This window comes from Aquarana catesbeiana, linkage group LG08 (assembly GCF_042186555.1).
Source record: "Aquarana catesbeiana isolate 2022-GZ linkage group LG08, ASM4218655v1, whole genome shotgun sequence".
NCBI lineage: Eukaryota > Metazoa > Chordata > Amphibia > Anura > Ranidae > Aquarana > Aquarana catesbeiana.
This window is the reverse complement of record NC_133331.1, coordinates 290,562,045-290,582,204: the sequence shown is the minus strand read 5'-3', so window position 1 is coordinate 290,582,204 and position 20,160 is coordinate 290,562,045. Positions and strand designations below refer to the sequence as shown.

General features: G+C 45.3%; 2 protein-coding genes across 2 annotated transcripts in view; both read left to right on the top strand.

Annotated features, from left to right (window-relative positions):
- The first annotated feature begins 2,040 nt into the window (after positions 1-2,040).
- Positions 2,041-8,970, top strand: LOC141106793 (uncharacterized). Its single transcript, XM_073597721.1, has 7 exons — positions 2,041-2,121; positions 3,444-3,567; positions 3,684-3,781; positions 3,883-4,032; positions 4,129-4,179; positions 4,394-4,526; positions 6,875-8,970. The coding sequence occupies exons 1-7, from the start codon at positions 2,041-2,043 to the stop codon at positions 8,218-8,220; spliced, it is 1,983 nt and encodes a 660-aa protein (XP_073453822.1). The 3' UTR covers positions 8,221-8,970.
- A 5,544-nt stretch (positions 8,971-14,514) lies between these two features.
- LOC141106792 (uncharacterized) overlaps positions 14,515-20,160 on the top strand; it is a 62,431-nt gene continuing 56,785 nt past the window's right edge. The window contains exons 1-5 of the mRNA XM_073597720.1: positions 14,515-14,593; positions 15,117-15,230; positions 16,236-16,370; positions 16,457-16,580; positions 16,697-16,794. Of these exons, the coding sequence (XP_073453821.1) occupies positions 15,126-15,230; positions 16,236-16,370; positions 16,457-16,580; positions 16,697-16,794 (462 nt within the window). The 5' untranslated portion in view covers positions 14,515-14,593; positions 15,117-15,125. The remainder of the gene's footprint in view (positions 14,594-15,116; positions 15,231-16,235; positions 16,371-16,456; positions 16,581-16,696; positions 16,795-20,160) is intronic.

The window sequence follows — 20,160 nt, the reverse complement described above, 5'->3', positions numbered from 1 at the left end:
AAAATTGGTACCTGCTGATGGCAGCCCCCCCCCCTCAGGTAGCCAAGTTTGTTCACCAAAGTCCCTAGATAGTGTCAAGGTGGGCTTCATCTGTTAAAGCGGTTGTAAACCCTGTACAACCACTATTACCTACAGGTAAGTCTATAATAAGGCTTACCTGTAGGTACTGGAAACATCTCCTAAACCTGTACGGTTTAGGAGATAATTACCATATACCCTTGCGCCAACGTCCTCGGCGCATGCGCACTGAAGAAAGGGCCATTTCTAAAGGGCTTGTGCCGTGGCTCCCGCGCGCATGACGTCACTCCGGCCAGTCAGAGAGCCGGAATCCGCGTCCCCGGAAGGAAGAGGGATGAAGATGGACGCTTCCACACAGCGGGGACAGCATGGGCTTCCTTGGCAGGTAAGTGCAACATAATGGGCAAGTATGTGATCCATACCCCATCAGGGTTCCTCAGGCTGTCAGGAAAACCGTGTTCAAAGGAATGCGCATGCATGCAGAACGATCCACAGAATTAGGACCCTGCGTGCATCTGCACGTGCACATGCTTGGTAGGCTCTATACTCTAAAGCAGGGGTCTCCAAACTGTCTAAGCAAAAGGCCAATTTATTGTCCTTCACCCATTAAAGGGGCCGGACTGTGGTCCCCCCGGGAGTAGAAAATGTCCTAACGTTAGTGGGAGAAAAACAATGTCTCAGACTTGGTCAGTAGGATAGGGAATAGTGCCCTGTCATTGGTATTGGAGGAATAGTGCCTCATTAGTGGCATCATTGGAAGGAATTGTACCCCATCGGTGGTGCCATTGGAAGAAATAGTACCCCATCGTGGTGCCATTGGAAGGCATAGTACCCCATCGATGGTTCCATTGGAAGGAATAGTACCCCATCAGTGGTGCCATTGGAAGGCATAGTACCCCATCGGTGGTGCCATTGGAAGGAATAGTTTTCCATTGGTGGTACCATTGGAAGGAATAGTACCCCATCGGTGGTGCCATTGAAAGGTATAGTACCCCATCGGTGGTACCGTTGGAAGGAATAGTACCGCATCGGTAGTGCCATTGGAAGGGGTAGTACCCCATCAGTGGTGCCATTGGAAGGAATAGTATCCCATCGGTGGTGCCATTGTAAGGAATAGTACCCCATCGGTGGTGCCATTGGAAGGAGTAGTACCTCATCGGTGGTGCCATTGGAAGGAATAGTACCCCATCAGTGGTGCCATTGGAAGGAATAGTACCCCATCGGAGGTGCCATTGGAAGGAATAGTACCCCATCGGTGGTGCCATTGGAAGGAGTAGTACCCCATCAGTGGTACCGTTGGAAGGAATAGTACCCCATCGGTGGTGCCATTGGAAGGAATAGTATCCCATTGGTGGTGCCATTGGAAGGAATAGTACCCCATCGGTAGTGGAATTGGAAGGAATAATATCCCATTAGTGGTGCCATTGGAAGGAATAGTACCCCATTGTTGATGTCATTAGGAGGAACAGGGCCCCCGAGGGCCGGATAAAGGCAAGCAAAGGGCCACATTCAGCCCGCGGACCACAGTGTGAAGACCACTGCTCTAAAGCAATGGACCTTCTTGTCAGGTCTTTTAATTGTTACTTTGTTAATAATAATGTTAAAATGTATCCACAAAAAGTTCACTGAGATTTGAAAGTTCCGGTCAAATGGTTAAAATACCGATCCTTCTAACTTGTATTAAAGCTTTGTGATTCACCCTCATATGTTGTATTTCACGGTTCAGGTTTTTACATTTTTTTTCGTTCTTTTGTTTTTCATTTATAAATAATAAAACTCTATCAAACTGAAGATTTTTGTGTCAGGATCTTTTATTGTCTGGATTTGATCTGGAGGTGTAATCAACTGTAACCTAATAGAAGAATGGGCCACAAGTCCGTCGGCGAAAATGATGGAACATAACGTAGACTACACTACTTCTTATCAACACAAGGTGGTGATCTCATGTTTTTTTCAATGGAACGCAAAAGCAGGAAGTGATGTCAGGTACAGACAGGAAGTCTCTATGGAAGATATGCAGTGATGTCAGAGTATAAACAGGAAGTGAGAGGTGAGTGGGAAGGAAGTAGAGAGGAGATATTGCTGGAGCTGGCAGCAGAGGAGGTAATAGGATAGTATTATTATTACTATTATTATACAGGGCCAACAGTAGTGCTTTACAATATAAAGGGAGACAATACAGCAACAATAAAATTCAATGCAAGAAGATTAGGAAGACCCTAATCCTGTGAGCTTACAATCTAATAGGAAGGGGCTGGTAAAACAAAAGGTAGTAACTGAGAGGGATGAACTGTTGAGGGAAGTAGAAGATTCGGTTGTTAGATGGAGGCAGGATAGGCCTCCCTGCAGACATGAGTTTTCGGGGATCGCGTAGGAGATGGACAGAGTAGGAGATAACAGGACAGATTGGGGTAGTGAGTTCCAAAGGATGGGAGAGGCTCTGCAGAACTCCTGTAGACGAGCATGGGGGGAGGAGACAAGGGAGCTAGAGCGCAGGAGGTCTTGGGAGGAGCGGAGAGGACGGGTTGGGTGATATTTGGAGACAAGATTGGAGATGTAGCTCAAGGCAGAGTTTATATGGCTTTGTATGTTATTGTTCGTGTTTTGAATTTTATTTGTTGGGCAATGGGAAGCCGGTGTAGAGATTGGCAGAGAGGGGTGGAGGGATTGTTTTCTATTTATACCCAGTAACCCCCCCGTCCTGTCCATCCTCTTCCTCCATAGTCACTGTGATGTCTTTTATCTCCAGCACATGATGCTTTATATGAAATATGTGTAAATTATTGGTGTTTATAATTTGTTTTTCTTCTCATAGACCAGATACATCCTAAATATAGAACCATTTATCCAACTGTCCATCCAGAGCCTCTGGTTTATAGACCGGATACATCCTAAATATAGAACCATTTATCCAACTGTCCATCCAGAGCCTCTGGTTTATAGACCGGATACATCCTAAATATAGAACCATTTATCCAACTGTCCATCCAGAGCCTCTGGTTTATAGACCGGATACATCCTATATATAGAACCATTTATCCAACTGTCCATCCAGAGCCTCTGGTTTATAGACCGGATACATCCTAAATATAGAACCATTTATCCAACTGTCCATCCAGAGCCTCTGGTTTATAGACCGGATACATCCTAAATATAGAACCATTTATCCAACTGTCCATCCAGAGCCTCTGGTTTATAGACCGGATACATCCTAAATATAGAACCATTTATCCAACTGTCCATCCAGAGCCTCTGGTTTATGGACTAGATACATCCTAAATATAGAGCCATTTATCCAACTGTCCATAAATCTGTCTCGGGGTTGTACTGACAGGAGAGGTGAGCGGTGCCGGGAATTCTGGGACATTATCCAGTAACAGACAAGGGATGTGTCTGGATGGTGACTGTATCATTGTGTGTGTCAGGTTCCTATAAGGTGTCAGGATGTCACTGTCTATTTCTCCATGGAGGAGTGGGAGTATTTAGAAGGACACGAGGATCTCTACAAGGACGTCATGATGGAGAATCAGCCGCCCCTCACATCACCGGGTAAGAGGAGACTTTATTGTAAAGGAGAGAGCAGTACGGAGGGTCCACCTAGATCCCCCATCATCTGATAAACACATAGAAACAATGTATTCAGTCAGTGTGTGTGTTTCCTACAGATGGATCCAGTAATGGGAATCCACCAGAGAGATGTCCCCGTCCTCTGTATTCCCGGGATTCCACACAGGAAGGTCACACCATCCCTCGCCATCATGAGGTAGAGTAGACCTTAAAATGTATTCTAAGCCATGAGAGGATGTTCTTCTATGTAATCTCTTGTTTATTTTTATAAATGTTTCTATCATCCATGGGGTTTAGGGTGAAGAACTGAAAGACATCAAAGTTGAGGTAAAAGAAGAAGAAGAAGAGATGTTGGTGAGTGGAGATCAGCAGTCTATGGAGGAGAGAGGTCCACTGTGTTATGATGTTCCTGGGTGGAACCTGAAGAACTCTACAGAGAATGATCAGGTAGATGGGACTGGGCAAAAAAAACCTCGAATTTAATGAGAGGACATTCTTCTATGTGATCCCCTGATACTAAAACATTCTCTTTTTGGGGTGTAGGATGAACAAATGAAGGATATCACCATTAAAGAGGAAGAAGAAGAGATGTTGGTGAGTGGAGATCAGCAGTCTGTGGATGAGAGCGGTCCTCTGTATTCCCGGGATTCCACCCAGGAAGATCACAACTGTATGGAGAATGACCATGTAGATGGGACTTGGCAAAAATAACTCAAAAATAGCTCTATGACATGATATTCTTCTATCTATATCTTATTATTAGCTGTGACTTTTCCAGATATTATGTTTTTTCATCTTTGGGGTTTAGGGTGAGGAACTGAAAGACATCAAAGTTGAGGTTAAAGAGGAAGAAGAAGAGACGTTGGTGACTGAAGATCAGCCGTCTATGGAGGAGGGGGAGATGATTAAACAAGAGGAACCTTCTCTACACATGGACACAAGTAAGTAATAAATCAATCCAGAAACAGTTCACATTTTTGTTTCGCTTCTATGAGTATAAAGTATGGATTTACATGGACTGAAAAAGATGTATATGAAGCACGTTCACCCCAATCCTAAACTTACAGCAGATCCAGAAGAAGGTAGAAAACTCAGCTAGAGTTGGCCCACTTTGCTCCAACAGGGATAAAATAATTCCTTCTTGATCCGGAAAAGATAATTTTATATACCAACATTTAATATTGCTTTTCCAACAGACATTAGAGAGCATATACACTCACCCACCACTTTATTAGGTCCACCTTGCTAGTAGCAGGTTGGACCCCCTTTTGCCTTCATTCTTGGTGGAATAGATACAACAAGGTGTTGGAAACGTTCCTCAGAGATTTTGGTCCATAGTGACATGATAACATCACACAGTTCCTGTAGATTTGTCGGCTGCACATCCATGATGCCAATCTCCACTAGGTGCTCTATTGGATGAGATGTGGTGAGGGTGTAGGCCATTGGAGTACAGTGACCTCATTGTCAAGTGGTGAGACGATTGGAGCTTTGTGACATGGTGCATTATCCTGCTGGAAGGAGCCATCAGAAGATGGGGACACTGTAGTCATAAAGGGATGGACATGGTCAGCAACAATACTCAGGTAGGACGTGGAGTTTAAACCATGTTTAATTGGTACTAAGGGGCCCAAAGTGTGCCAAGAAAACATCCCCCCCACACCATTACACCCCCACCACCAGCCTGAACCGCTGATACAAGGCAGGATGGATCCATGCGTCAAATTCTGACCCTACTATCTGAATGTCACAGCTGAAATTGAGGCTCATCAGACCAGGCAACGTTTTTCCAATCTTCTATTGTCCAATTTTGGTGATCCTGTGCCAACTGTAGCCTCATTTTCCTGTTCTTAGCTGGCAGAAGTGGCACCCGGTGTGGTCTTCTGTAGCCCTTCTGCTTCAAGGTTGGATGTGTTGTGCGTTCAGAGATGGTATTCTGCATACCTTGGATGTAACGAGTGGTTATTTGAGTTACTTTTGCTTTTCTATCATCTGGAACCAGTCTGCCCATTCTCCTCTGACCTCAATAAGGCATTTTCCTCCACACAACTGCCGCTCACTGGATATTTTCTCTCTTTTCCCACCATTCTCTGTAAAGAGATGGTTGTGTGTGAAAATCCCAGAAATACTCAGACCAGCCCTGTCTGGCACCAACAACCATGCCATGTTCAAAGTCACTTCAATCCCCTTTCTTCCCCATTCTGATGCTCGGTTTGAACTTCAGCAAGTTGTCTTCACCAGGTCTAGATGCCCAAATGCATTGAGTTGCTGCCATGTGATTGGCTGATTACCAATTTGTGTTAGCGAGCGATTGAACAGGTGTATCTAATAAAGTGGCCAATGAGTGTATATACAGAAACACAATTTTACAGTAATATACTAAGCCAGGTAGACGGAGTCCTTGTGGAAGACTATATACATTTTTTTTACAGCTCTTACAGAAGAGAACTCTTTCCATATACAAAGGCAAACCACTTCCCTTCAATTATCCACCGCCCTATTGTAGCTTTACTTCTACAGTAGTACGGGCCGGCTGTGTGGAGTCACGGATATATACATGATTCTGCTCCTCGTACGCGCCACTTGTACTCTGATTAGCCACAGCCAATCGGTGGGTGCCGGCCAATAGAGGACCACCGACACCTGCTGATCGGCGAGGAGACACACTGGATGGAGCTGCGCTTTCTGAATGGCCCGGCGGCGGAGGAAAGAAGAAGGGCTGCGAGATCTCTCGGAAGTCGGAAAGGGTACCTGTCAAAAACAGGTACCCGCCCCCCCTCCCCCCGAAAGGTGCCAAATGTGGCACTGGAGGGGGGGGGGGGCAGATAACAGGAGCTTCTACTTTTAGGTGGCCTCTTCCCAGCCAGTGTCATTAGTACAGTGACAGTGCATATTTTTTATCACTGATCACTGTATTAGGGTCACTGGTTCCCACAATGTGTCAAAAGTGTCAGTTGGTGTCTGATTGTCCACCGCAATGTAGCAGTCCCGCTATAAGTCGCTGTTCACCACTATTACTAGTATAGAAAGAATTCCAGTATATATCTCATATTTTGTAGACGCTTTAACTTTCACGTAAACCAAACCGATCAATATACGATTTATTGGGATTTTTTTACCAAAAATATGTAGCAGAATTTTTTTTATTTTTTATTTAAAAATTGTTTCTTACACCCAATTCCTTGCTGGAGCTCCAAGACTTCTTGGTGGTGGACCAACAAATATGACTCCTGAATGTAAGACTCGGAAAAATATTTTTAATTCTTTTTAAATATGTGTTTTCTTACAGATGGACGCTTTCTTCCGAATTCCTTGGAAGGAGATGCAAATTTATCTCCAGATTTCAAGTCTGAAGATGATGAGATCACACAATGTTCTCCAGGAGAAGATCCCATTATTCCAACCACACATCACAGACCTTACCATCTGGAGGGATCAATGGATCCTTCTAATCCTGAGGAATCGTCTGATAAATCCCATACTATGACTTCAGATGTCCATCTAAGATCAATGGATCCTTCTAATCCTGAGGAACCTTCTGATAAATCCCATACTATGACTCCAGATGTCCATCTAAGATCAATGGATCCTTCTAATCCTGAGGAACCTTCTGATCAATCCCATACTATGACTTCAGATGTCCATCTAAGATCAATGGATCCTTCTAATCCTGAGGAACCTTCTGATAAATCCCATACTATGACCTCAGATGTCCATCTAAGATCAATGGATCCTTCTAATCCTGAGGAACCTTCTGATAAATCCCATACTATGACTCCAGATGTCCATCTAAGATCAATGGATCCTTCTAATCCTGAGGAACCTTCTGATCAATCCCATACTATGACTTCAGATGTCCATCTAAGATCAATGGATCCTTCTAATCCTGAGGAACCTTCTGATAAATCCCATACTATGACTTCAGATGTCCATCTAAGATCAATGGATCCTTCTAATCCTGAGGAACCTTCTGAGAAATCCCATACTATGACCTCAGATGTCCATCTAAGATCATTGGATCCTTCTAATCCTGAGGAATCTCCTGATCTCCTGGGAGAGCATTCTTTTCGTAAAAAGACCCGAAGTAAAAACAAAGCCCGTCGCAAACAGCGGAGAACTCCCTCGGGCGAGCGTTCTTTTTCCTGTTCAGAGTGCGGGAAATGTTTCGCCACAAAACAAAACCTCCTCATCCATTTGAGAATTCACACGGGCGAGCGTCCGTTTCCATGTTCGGAGTGCGGGAAATGCTTCACGAAGAAAGAACACCTCCTTAAACATCAGAGGAGTCACACGGGCGAGCGTCCTTTCTCCTGTTCGGAGTGTGGCAAATGTTTCATTCAGCAACAACACCTTCATACGCACCAGAGAATTCACACCGGCGAGCGTCCTTTTTCATGTTCGGAGTGCAGGAAATGTTTCACTTGGAAAATAAGCCTTCGTAGACACCAGAGGAGCCACACGGGGGAGCGCCCTTTCTCCTGTACCGAGTGCGGGAAATGCTTTACCGAGAGAGGAAACCTTCTCAAACACCAGAAACTTCACTTAGGCGAGCGTCCTTTCTCATGTTCGGAGTGCGGGAAATGCTATACAAACCAAGGAAATGTAATTAGACATCAGAGGATTCACACCAAATGATGCGTCCTTTTTCATGTTCGGAGTGCGGGAAATGTTTCATTCAGCAACAACACCTTTTTACGCACCAGAGAATTCACACGGAGTGGGGAAGGTGTTTCACTTGGAAAATAAGCCTTCGTAGACACCAGAGATGTCACACGGAGGAGCGCCCTTTCTCATGTACAGAGTTCAGAAAATGTTTTACTGAGGAGGGAAACCTTAAGAAACATAAACTTCACTCCGGTGAGCATCCTTTCTCATGCACAGAGTGCGGGAAATGCTTTACACACCAAGGAAATCTAACCAGATTCACACCAAATGATGCTTCTGAGAATAGAGTTGGCCAAACACCCGCTGGTTCAGGTCGCGCCAGAACTCTCGAACACCGCAAAAGTTCCGACCTGAACCACAAACCCTATTGAAGTCCTTTGGGGCCCAAATCCCCATTTTGAAGGCTTATATCCAAGTTATTGGCCATAAAAAGGGCATGGGGGCACGGGTACCTGCCCTGGGGGACATGTGTCAATGCAAGTTTCTTTTTTTTTTTTAAAAGATTGTTTTTAAAGAAGCAATGATTTTAATGATGTTTAAAGTGAAATAAAATAAAATAAATAAAAATGAAAAATTCCTTTAAATATAGTGCCTGGAGGATCCCCTTAGTCTGCTTGTAAAGTGGTGCATCTGTACCATGTATAGAACCTGCTGCAGCAAAACTAACATTTTTAAAGAAAAGAAATTAAATTGCCGGCAATAGAAAAATGTTTAAAAAGAATAGCGTGGTGGTTCCCCCCCCCCCCCCCCTCAATCTATACCAGGCCCTTTGGGCATTGTGGGGCGGTGGGGTGGGGGGAGGGACATCCCCCCGAGCACCCTGTAAATTTGGGTGTTCGCCAAACAGGCGATGTTTGGGCCACACTTTTGCTTTGCTCGAAATGTTCGCCCAACTCTAGCTGAGAACTGTATGGTGGCAATTAACAGGTGGAACAGTTCTATACATAGAACAAATGTAGTATACATACTGGCAAAAGTGGCACTTCATTTACAGGTGAAGTCTACCTGACGAAGTCTCTTCCTGTTTTCCACTTCTTCCTGTAGACCCCTGTGGTGAGATCTGAGTGCTCTTGTCTTTCTCACATTGGGGTGCCCCCATTCCGATTTTTTTTCCATTCTTCATAATCCATTAAAAATTCAGCAGCGAGGATTGGAGTCCATCATAGTAGGTCCATCAGATATACAGACCTTGATCGCAAGTGATAAAAGCAAACCAAGGGGACTTTTGTTATCCCTCCAAGCCTTTGATCAAACCCCTTTACTAAGAGAATAGACCCAAATGGTGCCCCATTGTCACAAGCAGGGGTCAGGGTCAGAGACCAGTAGCTATAGCAGTAGAGAGGCTCCCACCGACCAGCAGGATAGGTATACAAGCAGGTCCCCCTGGCAGATGATGTAAGCTCACCCTAGGTGTGGAGTGAAGGTTCTAAACGGTATTCGCTAGAGCTCCTGATGGTGTTAGTGCTGTGTCTTAGTACCAGGTCGCCGCCCTCAGGATCGCCCCACCAGGAGGTGAGCAAGCCAGAGTTCAGTAGAAAAAGCAGGTAGGGATCAAGCAGAAACGTAGTCCGTAAACAGGACAAAGGTCGGTTGCAGGTTGGGATCAAGCAGAAGCATAGTCAAGGAACAAGTTAAAGGGCGCTAACGAGTGGTTGCAGGTTGGGATTAAGCAGAAGTATAGTCGAGGAGTAAGCTACAGGTCGGTATTGAGTGGTTGAAGGTTGGGATCAAGCAGAAGCATAGTCGAGGTACAAGCTAAAGGTCAGTAACGAGTGGTTGCAGGTTGGAATCAAGCAGAAGTGTAGTTCAAGGAACAAGCTAAAGGTTGGTAACGAGTGGTTGCAGGTTGGGATCAAGCAAAAGCATAGTCGAGGAATAAGCCAAAGGTCAGTAACAAGCAGTTGCAGGTTGGGATCAAGCAGAAGCATAGTCGAGGAACAAGCTCAAGGGTACTAACGAGTGGTTGCAGGTTGGAATTAAGCAGAAGTGTAGTCGAGGAACAAGCTAAAGGTCGGTAACGAGTGGTTGCAGGTTGGGATCAAGCAGAAGCATAGTCGAGGAACAAGCCAAAGGTCAGTAACAAGCGGTTGGAACCCTGGTTGAGGAAGAATGCTCCTTACACTTGTGGTCATTGGGAAGAATTACACCCTTACAGATAGCTAAAAGGATCAATGGTGTCAGTGGGAACTTATCTGAGAGTAAGGAACCCCTAGCAACTTCTGGAGAAACTCTAGGTTTCCATGGAACCCTGAATGAGAAACCCTACTCTGGTGGAACCCTAGGATTCCATAGAACCTTGATTGAGAAACCCTACTTTGGAGGAGCCCTAGGATTCCATGGAACCCTGGTTGAGGAAGAATGCCCCTTACACTTGTGGTCATTAAAAAGAATCCCCCCCCCTTACAGCTAGCTAAAGTGATCAATGGCGTCAGTGGAAACTTATCAGGCAGAAATTGCTCAAAGAAACCTTAGCAACCTCTGGAGGAAACCTAGTTGAAAAACCCTGGTTTAAGCTGAGGGCATGTGTACCGTTGTTTCAGCCATTACCATTGTTACCGCTTAAGCCCTATTCTCAAGTGTCTACCTCTACCATGTGATTGTTACAGTGACGTTATCGTACATGTGTAACATCGAAGTGAAGAAGTCTGTTGTGATATGCTTATGACGCAAAAGTTCCTCTGTTACTGAACTGTGTTGATGCATTGTATATCATGACCAGATACGGTCTTCAATAAACAGATTCATTTGTTCTGCGGAGGCTGGTCACTTTATGAAGATGAGTTCATGTGTGCCAGTGAATATAAAAGGTGAATAAAGTGTAAGTGAATGAAATGAATAATATTGTTATATAGAAGGAAGAGCAGCCATGTCAGGTTCCTATAATAGTGAGCCCTTGTAGAAAGCCATCTCAGGGTTCAACAGGACGTGGAGCCTAAGCCCCAGTCTGCTTCTTTGCCAGGGCCCTGATGGTGGGGATGGACTTGCAGCAAACTGAATCCAGGTCACGGCTCCCAGGTAAGCCCAGCTGACAATGCGGAGACCGCTTGGGTGTGAAGAGTACAGATGGCAGGAGACAGAAGAGGAACCGGGAAATGAGCCGATGTCAGGGTGGGCGGAAGGCAAGCGAAAAATGGTAGACAAAGCCAGGGTCGGTACACGGGAAGTCAGGCACAGAATACACGTTATACAAGGCAAACCAGGAGCTCCGAGAAAACAGAAAGTTGCCCAGGGAACCTGGGCTGCACTAAGCGCGTCGTTTTGTTATTGTTGTAGCAAGGTCCCAGGCCTCCTTTGGTCTAATGAGAACCTCTAGACTTAGGGATAGCTGACATCCTTCTTTGTAGAGCGGGTTACAAGGCATGGTGGGTGTAGTGCAAGACACTTATTGAATGCAATAAGATTCATTGTCTCTTAAACAGAACTGTGGGAGAGAAGGTTCAGGGCCAGGACACCCTTTAGTAGTTGCAATGTTAATTTGCAGACTCTGAGATTTCTAAGCTAAACAGCCATGCAGGGAAAGGCATCCAGCAAGACACCACATCTGCATGTGTGGGAGCGCTGTCTCCTATGGCAACAGTCTTATAACAGTTCCTAAAACAAGTTGCAATAAACTCCTTTACTCCTCCTACGATAACTTCTTGTAGATTCTCAGCCCACTGAGCTCCCAGTCTCTCTCACTAAACTTGTTGGTTCACTGCCACTGAGCCCCATGAGCTCTTCCAGTCGTCCTACTCAGTATCTTCCTCAAGCGTCCCCCCCCCCCCCCCGCTTCCCTGCTGGGTTCCTGGCTTGGCACTCCAGATACTCCTCAACCCTCACCCCACTGGCTGGGTCCCTGGCTTGGCACCTGCTGAAGTTTCCGGCCGTCAGAACCATCACTTCTGGTTGGACTGCAAGCCACAGTCCCAACCCTATGCTGCTCTCTTGCTTCTGGATAGGCCCTCAGACAGCCTAGCAGCTAGATGTACTCGGGAACCTTGGCCTAGCAGCCCGGCCAGCCAACAACATGTCCACCCAGACAGCTGTCCAGGTGGCACAGAACCCTGATCACCTGACTCCACCTAAATATATAGGTTCTCCGAGCAGGCTAAGGGGCCAGGAAAACCCCTGCCCATTGGCTGAGACACCCCATATACTCCTAATCTTTCCTTGCATCGCTGTTGTCTTATCTAATGTCATCAGGTACCTGGCCACCCAGTGGCCGGGTACCTGAAGTGCAGAAACCGGAAGTGCAGCAATTCCATACTTAGGGTGAGGTCAATTGATCCCTAACAATTGGCCAAGGCAACTATACATGGCAGGTAAATTTACTAGCAACCCTGCCTAACCATCAGGGTGCTACATAGGGAAGCAAACTGGGAGGCGGGCCAGGAAGTGATAGAAGGGAAATGGATATAAATCCACAGTAGAGCAGGCAACGCCCATAGGTGAACTCAGGAGCCAGCAGCACATGTGAATGGAATCACAGACCTATCAGAACCATTGCTGCAAGGGGGTAAGAATTTTACACACAGAAAATTTCAGACTAGACCGTGACAAGCCAGTTCGCGATGGGGAACGTGGTGACCTGTGATAGAGGGTTCCAGTCGGAAGAGTAGCGTTCTGTCAGCCTAGTTATGCCCTTCTCAGAGATGGGTCCTTATCTTAGGGCCGCTGCGGTACAGAACCTTCCAAGGAGCAGGGCTTGGACCACAGAAGAAAGAAGACCTCGCAATTGAAATGTATATCCTTGCCCATTCCATGCCTACAGGTTGGAGAAAGACAAGTGTCCTGTGCTGGAGAACTGGTGGTGGATAGTTGGGGGGATTTACTAAACCTGGGGGCACACAGAATGTGGTGCAGCTGTGCATAGTAACCAATCAGCTTCCAGGTTTTAACGCCAAAGCCTAATTGAACAAGCTGAATTTAGAAGTGGATTGGTTACTTTGCACAGCTGCACCCGATTCTGTGTGCACCAGTTTTAGTAAATATCCACCATAGTGTTCTACACTGTTAAACTCAAAAGGTCTCTGAAGCAGTAACTACCAGGGTCACAAAGTTTGCACTTGTGATTGGGCACTGGCGTTCCACCACAGTGCAGGAGTGTAGTGGAGCACTGCGGAGGATGTTAGGGTGCACTCTGGAGACATTAAGGGAGCACTCCAGAGTTCCCCCTTACATCTTCCAGAGGTCCCCCTTACATCCTTCAAAATGCCCCCCCTAGTAATAGTAAAGTCAGTGGTGAAACTACCAGGGTCCCACTTGCGACTAGGCCCTGACATTCCGCCACTGTGGGGTGCCCCAAGATCGCAGAAAGGGGGCCTGCTGCAGAACATCTGAAAGGTTCCTGCTGCTGAGAAGGGCCCTGGGTTCGAAAGGAAGGGCCCTGGGACTGATGGAAAGGGCCTTGGGACGTGGTCAAGGGGGCCCTTCATGGTTTCTTGCCCTGAAGATTGTATTGACGCCTCTGCTCTGAAGTCCAGTGCTGGGACAGGTAGGAACAGATCAAGGTCACCAGCTGACAAGATGACGCTGTCCTTGTGTGAGACCCAGTGGGGTTAACCGATACTTGGCCATAATAGGGAGACAACTCGCACAATAATTATCTCTACTGTAGTGGGGCTGGAAGCATATTTGAAATGGGTTCCCCCTTGCTGCCAAGGCGGTGGTGCCGTATGGTGGCTCCTTCCTACATACATGAAGCCATTACAAATACCACGTTGTCGAGAGGTATTCAATATATGCTTGGGGGTTTGACCAACAGGGGACAGTAGGGTTGCCACCTCATCCCTTTAAACCTGAACACATATGAATTACACGGGTTCTGAGGCTAATTTAATGCAGATAAGGCACCAAGTGAGTTTAATTACCACCTTATTCAGCCTCAGAACCTGTGTAATTCATATGTGCTCGGGATTAAAGGAATGAGGTGGCAACTCTATGGGTCAGTGATGATGGAGTCTGAAATATGACAGTTGAGAGACAGTTCAGACACAGCATGTCAGTAAAGGAAGAGTCATTTATAAAATGCGTAGCTTAGAGTGCCACAGAATTATTTTTTTTCCCAATTCATTCTTTATTGTCTGGATTTGAGGTAAAGTATAATCTGTGTGTGTAATCATCGATGTAACCTGATAGAAGAATGGACCGTGAGGCAGAGGGCAAAATTATGGAACGTAACGTAGACTGCAGTATTTATATTCAACGCAAGGTGGTGGTCTTGTGTATACAGTGAAACGCAACAACAGGAAGTGATGTCAGGTACAGACAGGAAGTGATGACACATACAGACAGGAAGTTCCGGGTGAGAGGTGAGTGGGAAGGAAGTAGAGAGGAGACATTACTGGAACTGGCAGCGAAGGAGGTAATAAGATCTAATTTTCTATTTACACCCAGTAATCCCCGTCATGCCCCCCTCTTTTATCTCCAGCAGATGATGATACACACTTAGGTTATTTTTTTTAATATGTACATAGATCTATCCTAAAAATAGAGCCATATATTCCCCTATATGGATGTATGATATTGGTATAAATAGAACTCTTAGCTACCATAATAAAATCAATAATAACAATGGACGTGCTACACACGACAAAAAATGTCATCAAAGTAGTTAGGACAGGTGTAGCACGCCCAGTCCGTTTGCCCGGCTTCCATACCCCCCTGATTCTCATTTGCAGCATTTCTTGGTTGTTAATTTTAAAGCCGGGTGTTGCTGTGTACGGCCCCGTTCACACAGTGCATGCAATACCGTACACCCGTGTGGGGTCATGTTTTGCCACTTGGGGATCCACAGATGTTCCTCTGTTTTAGGAAGGTTTACAAAGAATCTCTACTAGTCTATAAGTTATAATGATGAGCCAAACTACTATATTATCTGTCTGCAGAGAACTTGCATGTATCCCATGATCACATCAATAGGGATGGAGGAGGACTGGCGTCCAATAACTGAGCAGATACTAAACCTCACTCTGGAGATCATCTACCTGCTGACCGGAGAGGTGAGGAGGATTCTGGGAGGTCACATGACATCACTCTTATCTCTATTAATAAAACACAGACCTGACCGGAGAGGTGAGGAGGATTCTGGGAGGTCACATGACATCACTCTTATCTCTATTAATAAAACACAGACCTGACCGGAGAGGTGAGGAGGATTCTGGGAGGTCACATGACATCACTCTTATCTCTATTAATAAAACACAGACCTGACCGGAGAGGTGAGGAGGAGTCTGGGAGGTCACATGACATCACTCTTATCTCTATTAATAAAACACAGACCTGACCGGAGAGGTGAGGAGGATTCTGGGAGGTCACATGACATCACTCTTATCTCTATTAATAAAACACAGACCTGACCCAAGAGGTGAGGAGGATTCTGGGAGGTCACATGACATCACTCTTATCTCTATTAATAAAACACAGACCTGACCGGAGAGGTGAGGAGGATTCTTGGAGGTCACATGACATCACTCTTATCTCTATTAATAAAACACAGACCTGACCGGAGAGGTGAGGAGGATTCTGGGAGATCACATGACATCACTCTTATCTCTATTAATAAAACACAGACCTGACCGGAGAGGTGAGGAGGATTCTGGGAGGTCATATGACATCACTCTTATCTCTATTAATAAAACACAGACCTGACCAGAGAGAGGTGAGGAGGATTCTGGGAGGTCACATGACATCACTCTTATCTCTATTAATAAAACACAGACCTGACCGGAGAGGTGAGGAGGATTCTGGGAGGTCACATGACATCACTCTTATCTCTATTAATAAAACACAGACCTGACCGGAGAGGTGAGGAGGATTCTGGGAGGTCACATGACATCACTCTTATCTATATTAATAAAACACAGACCTGACCGGAGAGGTGAGGAGGATTCTGGGAGGTCACATGACATCACTCTTATCTATATTAATAAAACACAGACCTGACCGGAGAGGTGAGGAGGATTCTGGGAGGGTAACCTGACATTGTTGTTGCTTCTTACAAACAGAGGTGCCCTCCAGTGGAGGCAAGTGACCATTTAACAATCATAGTGCCTCCACCTCATTCAATGAAACCCAAGAGAAACAATGAGAAGAAGATTCTAGAAGTCACCAAGAAGATGATGGAGCTGCTGACAGGAGAGGTGAGCGGTGCCGGGAATTCTGGGACATTATCCAGTAACAGACAAGGGATGTGTCTGGATGGTGACTGTATCATTGTGTGTGTCAGGTTCCTATAAGGTGTCAGGATGTCACTGTCTATTTCTCCATGGAGGAGTGGGAGTATTTAGAAGGACACAAGGATCTCTACAAGGACGTCATGATGGACAATCAGCCGCCCCTCACATCACCGGGTAAGAGGAGACTTTATTGTAAAGGAGAGAGCAGTACGGAGGGTCCACCTAGATCCCCCATCATCCGATAAACACATAGAAACAATGTATTCAGTCAGTGTGTGTGTTTCCTACAGATGGATCCAGTAATGGGAACCCACCAGAGAGATGTCCCCGTCCTCTGTATTCCTGGGATTCCACACAGGAAGGTCACACCATCCCTCACCATCATCAGGTAGGTGGGACTGAGAATGTAGATCTTAAACTATGAGAGAACATACTTCTATGTAATTTTTGTTCCTTTTCACAAATATATTATATCATATTTGGGATTTAGGCTGAAGAACTGAAAGACATCAAAGTTAAGGTAAAAGAAGAAGAAGAGAGATTGGTGAGTGAAGATCAGCAGTCTATGGAGGAGGGAGGTCCTCTGTATTCCCGGGATTCCACCAATTATAAAGAGAATGCTCAGGTAGATGGGACTGGACAAAATAATTTCAATGAGAGGACATTCTTCATTGTATTCTTTACTCCTATTTCTAAAAGTATTCTATCATCTTCTGGGGTTTAGGGTGAAGATCTGAAAGACATCAAAGTTGAGGTTAAAGAGGAAGAAGAAGAGAGGTTGGTGATTGGAGATCAGAAGTCTATGGAGGAGGGGGAGATGATTATGGAAAGTAAACAGGAGGAATCTTCTCTCCTAATGGACACAAGTAAGTAATTAATAAATACAGAAACATTGTATTTTATTTCTAGGAGAATAAAATATGTATTGACATTGTTAGATGGGTTGAAAAAGACAAATATTGAGTGTGTTCACCTCAGAGAGAATAAAGAAACACGATCTTAAACCTACAGCAGAAAAAGAATGGAAGTCATTGACATCAGGGGCAGCACAGAAAGACTCATGTGTCCACCATATGAGTGGTCCATTCCGTGTTCTTCAGTTATGTTGTCATGTTTCCATAAGATGAGGTGGAAGAAGGCCCATCTTCATTATTACAATGTCATCAATGTACAAATCCAAATATTACGGGACACTCTTAAGTGATGTCAGTAGCCATCCTTGAAGACCTCCCATATTTAGTACCTACTATACACCTTTTGAGTGTCCATTCCATGTTCTTCGGTATGTTGTCATGTTTTTATAAGATGAGGTGGAAGAAGGCCCATCTTCATTATTACAGTTACAATGTCATCAATGTACAAATCCAAATATTACGGGACACTCTTAAGTAATGTCAGTAACCATCCTTGAAGACCTCCCATATTTAGTACCTACTATACACCTTTTGAGTGGTCCATCCCATGTTCTTCAGTATGTTGTCATGTTTCCAAGAGATGAGGTGGAGGTAGGTCTATCTCCATTCTCACTGTTCCAATGTCATAAATGTACAAATAATAAAGAAGAATCCTAAAAATCCATACCAGATCCTTAATCCAAGCATGCAGCCCGGCTGGCCAGGGAAGGGGGGGAGCGGCGATAAGCGCGCCCCCCCCCCCCCCCCCCACTTCTGAACCTGAACCATATCAGGCCACATGGCTTCAAAATGGGGGGTGCCTGGCACGTTGTCCCCACACTGATGAGAACAAGGGCCTTTACCCCACAACCCTGGCCCTGTGGTTTTGGGGGTCTGAGGATGGGGGCTTATTGGAATCTGGAAGTCCCATAATAAATAGCTAACATTCAGACTGAACACGTAGCTCTTTCCTGGTCATCAATGCACAAATCCTGTTACTCGGTGTGGTTTGGATGTATTGTATCCTTTATGTGGTTTGTATTCGTAGTTTGCTGTAAAGATTGTACCCAATTCTATGCTGGAGCTCCGAGAGACTTGTTAGTGGTGGACCAATATATATATGACTCCTGAATGTAAGACCTCGAAAAATATTTTTAATCCTTTATTTAAAATCTTATCCTACAGATGGACATTTTGTTCTAAAAACCTTGGAAGGAGATCCAATTTTGTCTCCAGATTTGAAGGCAGAAGAAGGTGACATCACACAATGTTCTCCAGGAGAAGATCCCATTCCTCCAACCGCACATCACAGACCTTACCATCTGGAGGGATCAATGGATCCTTCTAATCATGGGCGATCTTCTGATCAATCCCATACTATGACTTCAGATGACCACCTAAGATCAATGGATCCTTCTAATCCTGAGGAACCTTCTGATAAATCCCATAATATGACTTCAGATGACCACCTAAGATCAATGGATCCTTCTAATCCTGAGGAACCTTCTGATAAATCCCATACTATGACTTCAGATGACCACCTAAGATCAATGGATCCTTCTAATCCTGAGGAACCTTCTGATAAATCCCATAATATGACTTCAGATGTCCACCTAAGATCAATGGATCCTTCTAATCCTGAGGAACCTTCTGATAAATCCCATATTATGACTTCACATAGTGATCTGAGATCTCACAATGCGGTTGGATTGTCACATCCAACCAATCCCATGGAGTCTTCTTTATGTGATGGAAGTAAGACCATAGAGCTTTCATTGTCATCTTTAGTTTGTAATGAATCTTACAGTAAAAACAGAGAACTACCGAAACAGCAAAGAGGTCCCTCAGGTGGGCGTCTTTTTTCATGCTCGGAGTGCGGGAAATGTTTCACCACAAAACAAAACCTCATCATACATCAGAGAATTCACACGGGCGAGCGTCCTTTTTCTTGTTCAGAGTGCGGGAAATGTTTCAGTAGGAAAGGGGAACTTCTCAGACACCAGAAAATACACACGGGAGAGCGTCCTTTTTTGTGTTCCGAGTGCGGGAAATGTTTCACTAAGAAAGAACACCTTCTCATACACCAGAGGAGCCACACGGGCGAGCGTCCTTTTTCATGTTCGGAGTGCGGGAAATGTTTCATTCAGCAGCAACACCTTCATACGCACCAGAAAAGTCACGTGGGCGAGCGTCCTTTTTCATGTTCCGAGTGCGGGAAGTGCTTCACTAAGAAAGAACACCTTCTCGTACACCAGAGAATTCACACAGGTGAACGTCCCTTTTCATGTTCGGAGTGCGGGAAAAGTTTCACTCAGAAGCATTACCTTCTTGCGCACGAGAGGAGTCACACGGGGGAGCGTCCTTTTTCGTGTTCAGTGTGCGGGAAACGTTTTGTTCAGCAGCAGCACCTTCTTAGGCATCAGAGAATTCACACGGGCGAGCGCCCTTTTTCATGTTCGGAGTGCGGGAAATGTTTCATTTTCAATGCCGACCTTCTTAAACACCAGAGGAGACACACGGGTGAGCGGCCTTTCTCCTGTACGGAATGCGGGAAATGTTTCAACGAGAGGGGGAACCTTCTCAAACACCAAAGAGTCCACACGGGAGAGCGTCCTTTCTCGTGTTCAGAGTGCGGGAAATGCTTTTCGCTCCAAGGAAATCTAATCAGACATCAGGTAACTCACAGCAACTGAGGCTGAGTCGGTGACGGGGGTACATCCCGGCAAAAGTTACGGTTCAGTTACAGATGGAGTCTCTCAGGCTTCTTCTTCTATTTCTTGAAGACCACTGTGGTGAGATCTGACTGCTGGACCTTTTCCCGCCCACATTGGGGTGTCCACATTCTCTACAATAAATAAAAC

Bases quoted from the DNA above. Each gene is read 5' to 3' on its own strand.
- LOC141106793 (XM_073597721.1), top strand. From the start codon at position 2,041: ATGTCAGAGTATAAACAGGAAGTGAGAGGTGAGTGGGAAGGAAGTAGA. The intron at 3,568-3,683 runs GTAAGAGGAGAC...TGTTTCCTACAG, and splicing joins GCCGCCCCTCACATCACCGG to ATGGATCCAGTAATGGGAAT. The intron at 3,782-3,882 runs GTAGAGTAGACC...CATGGGGTTTAG, and splicing joins CCATCCCTCGCCATCATGAG to GGTGAAGAACTGAAAGACAT.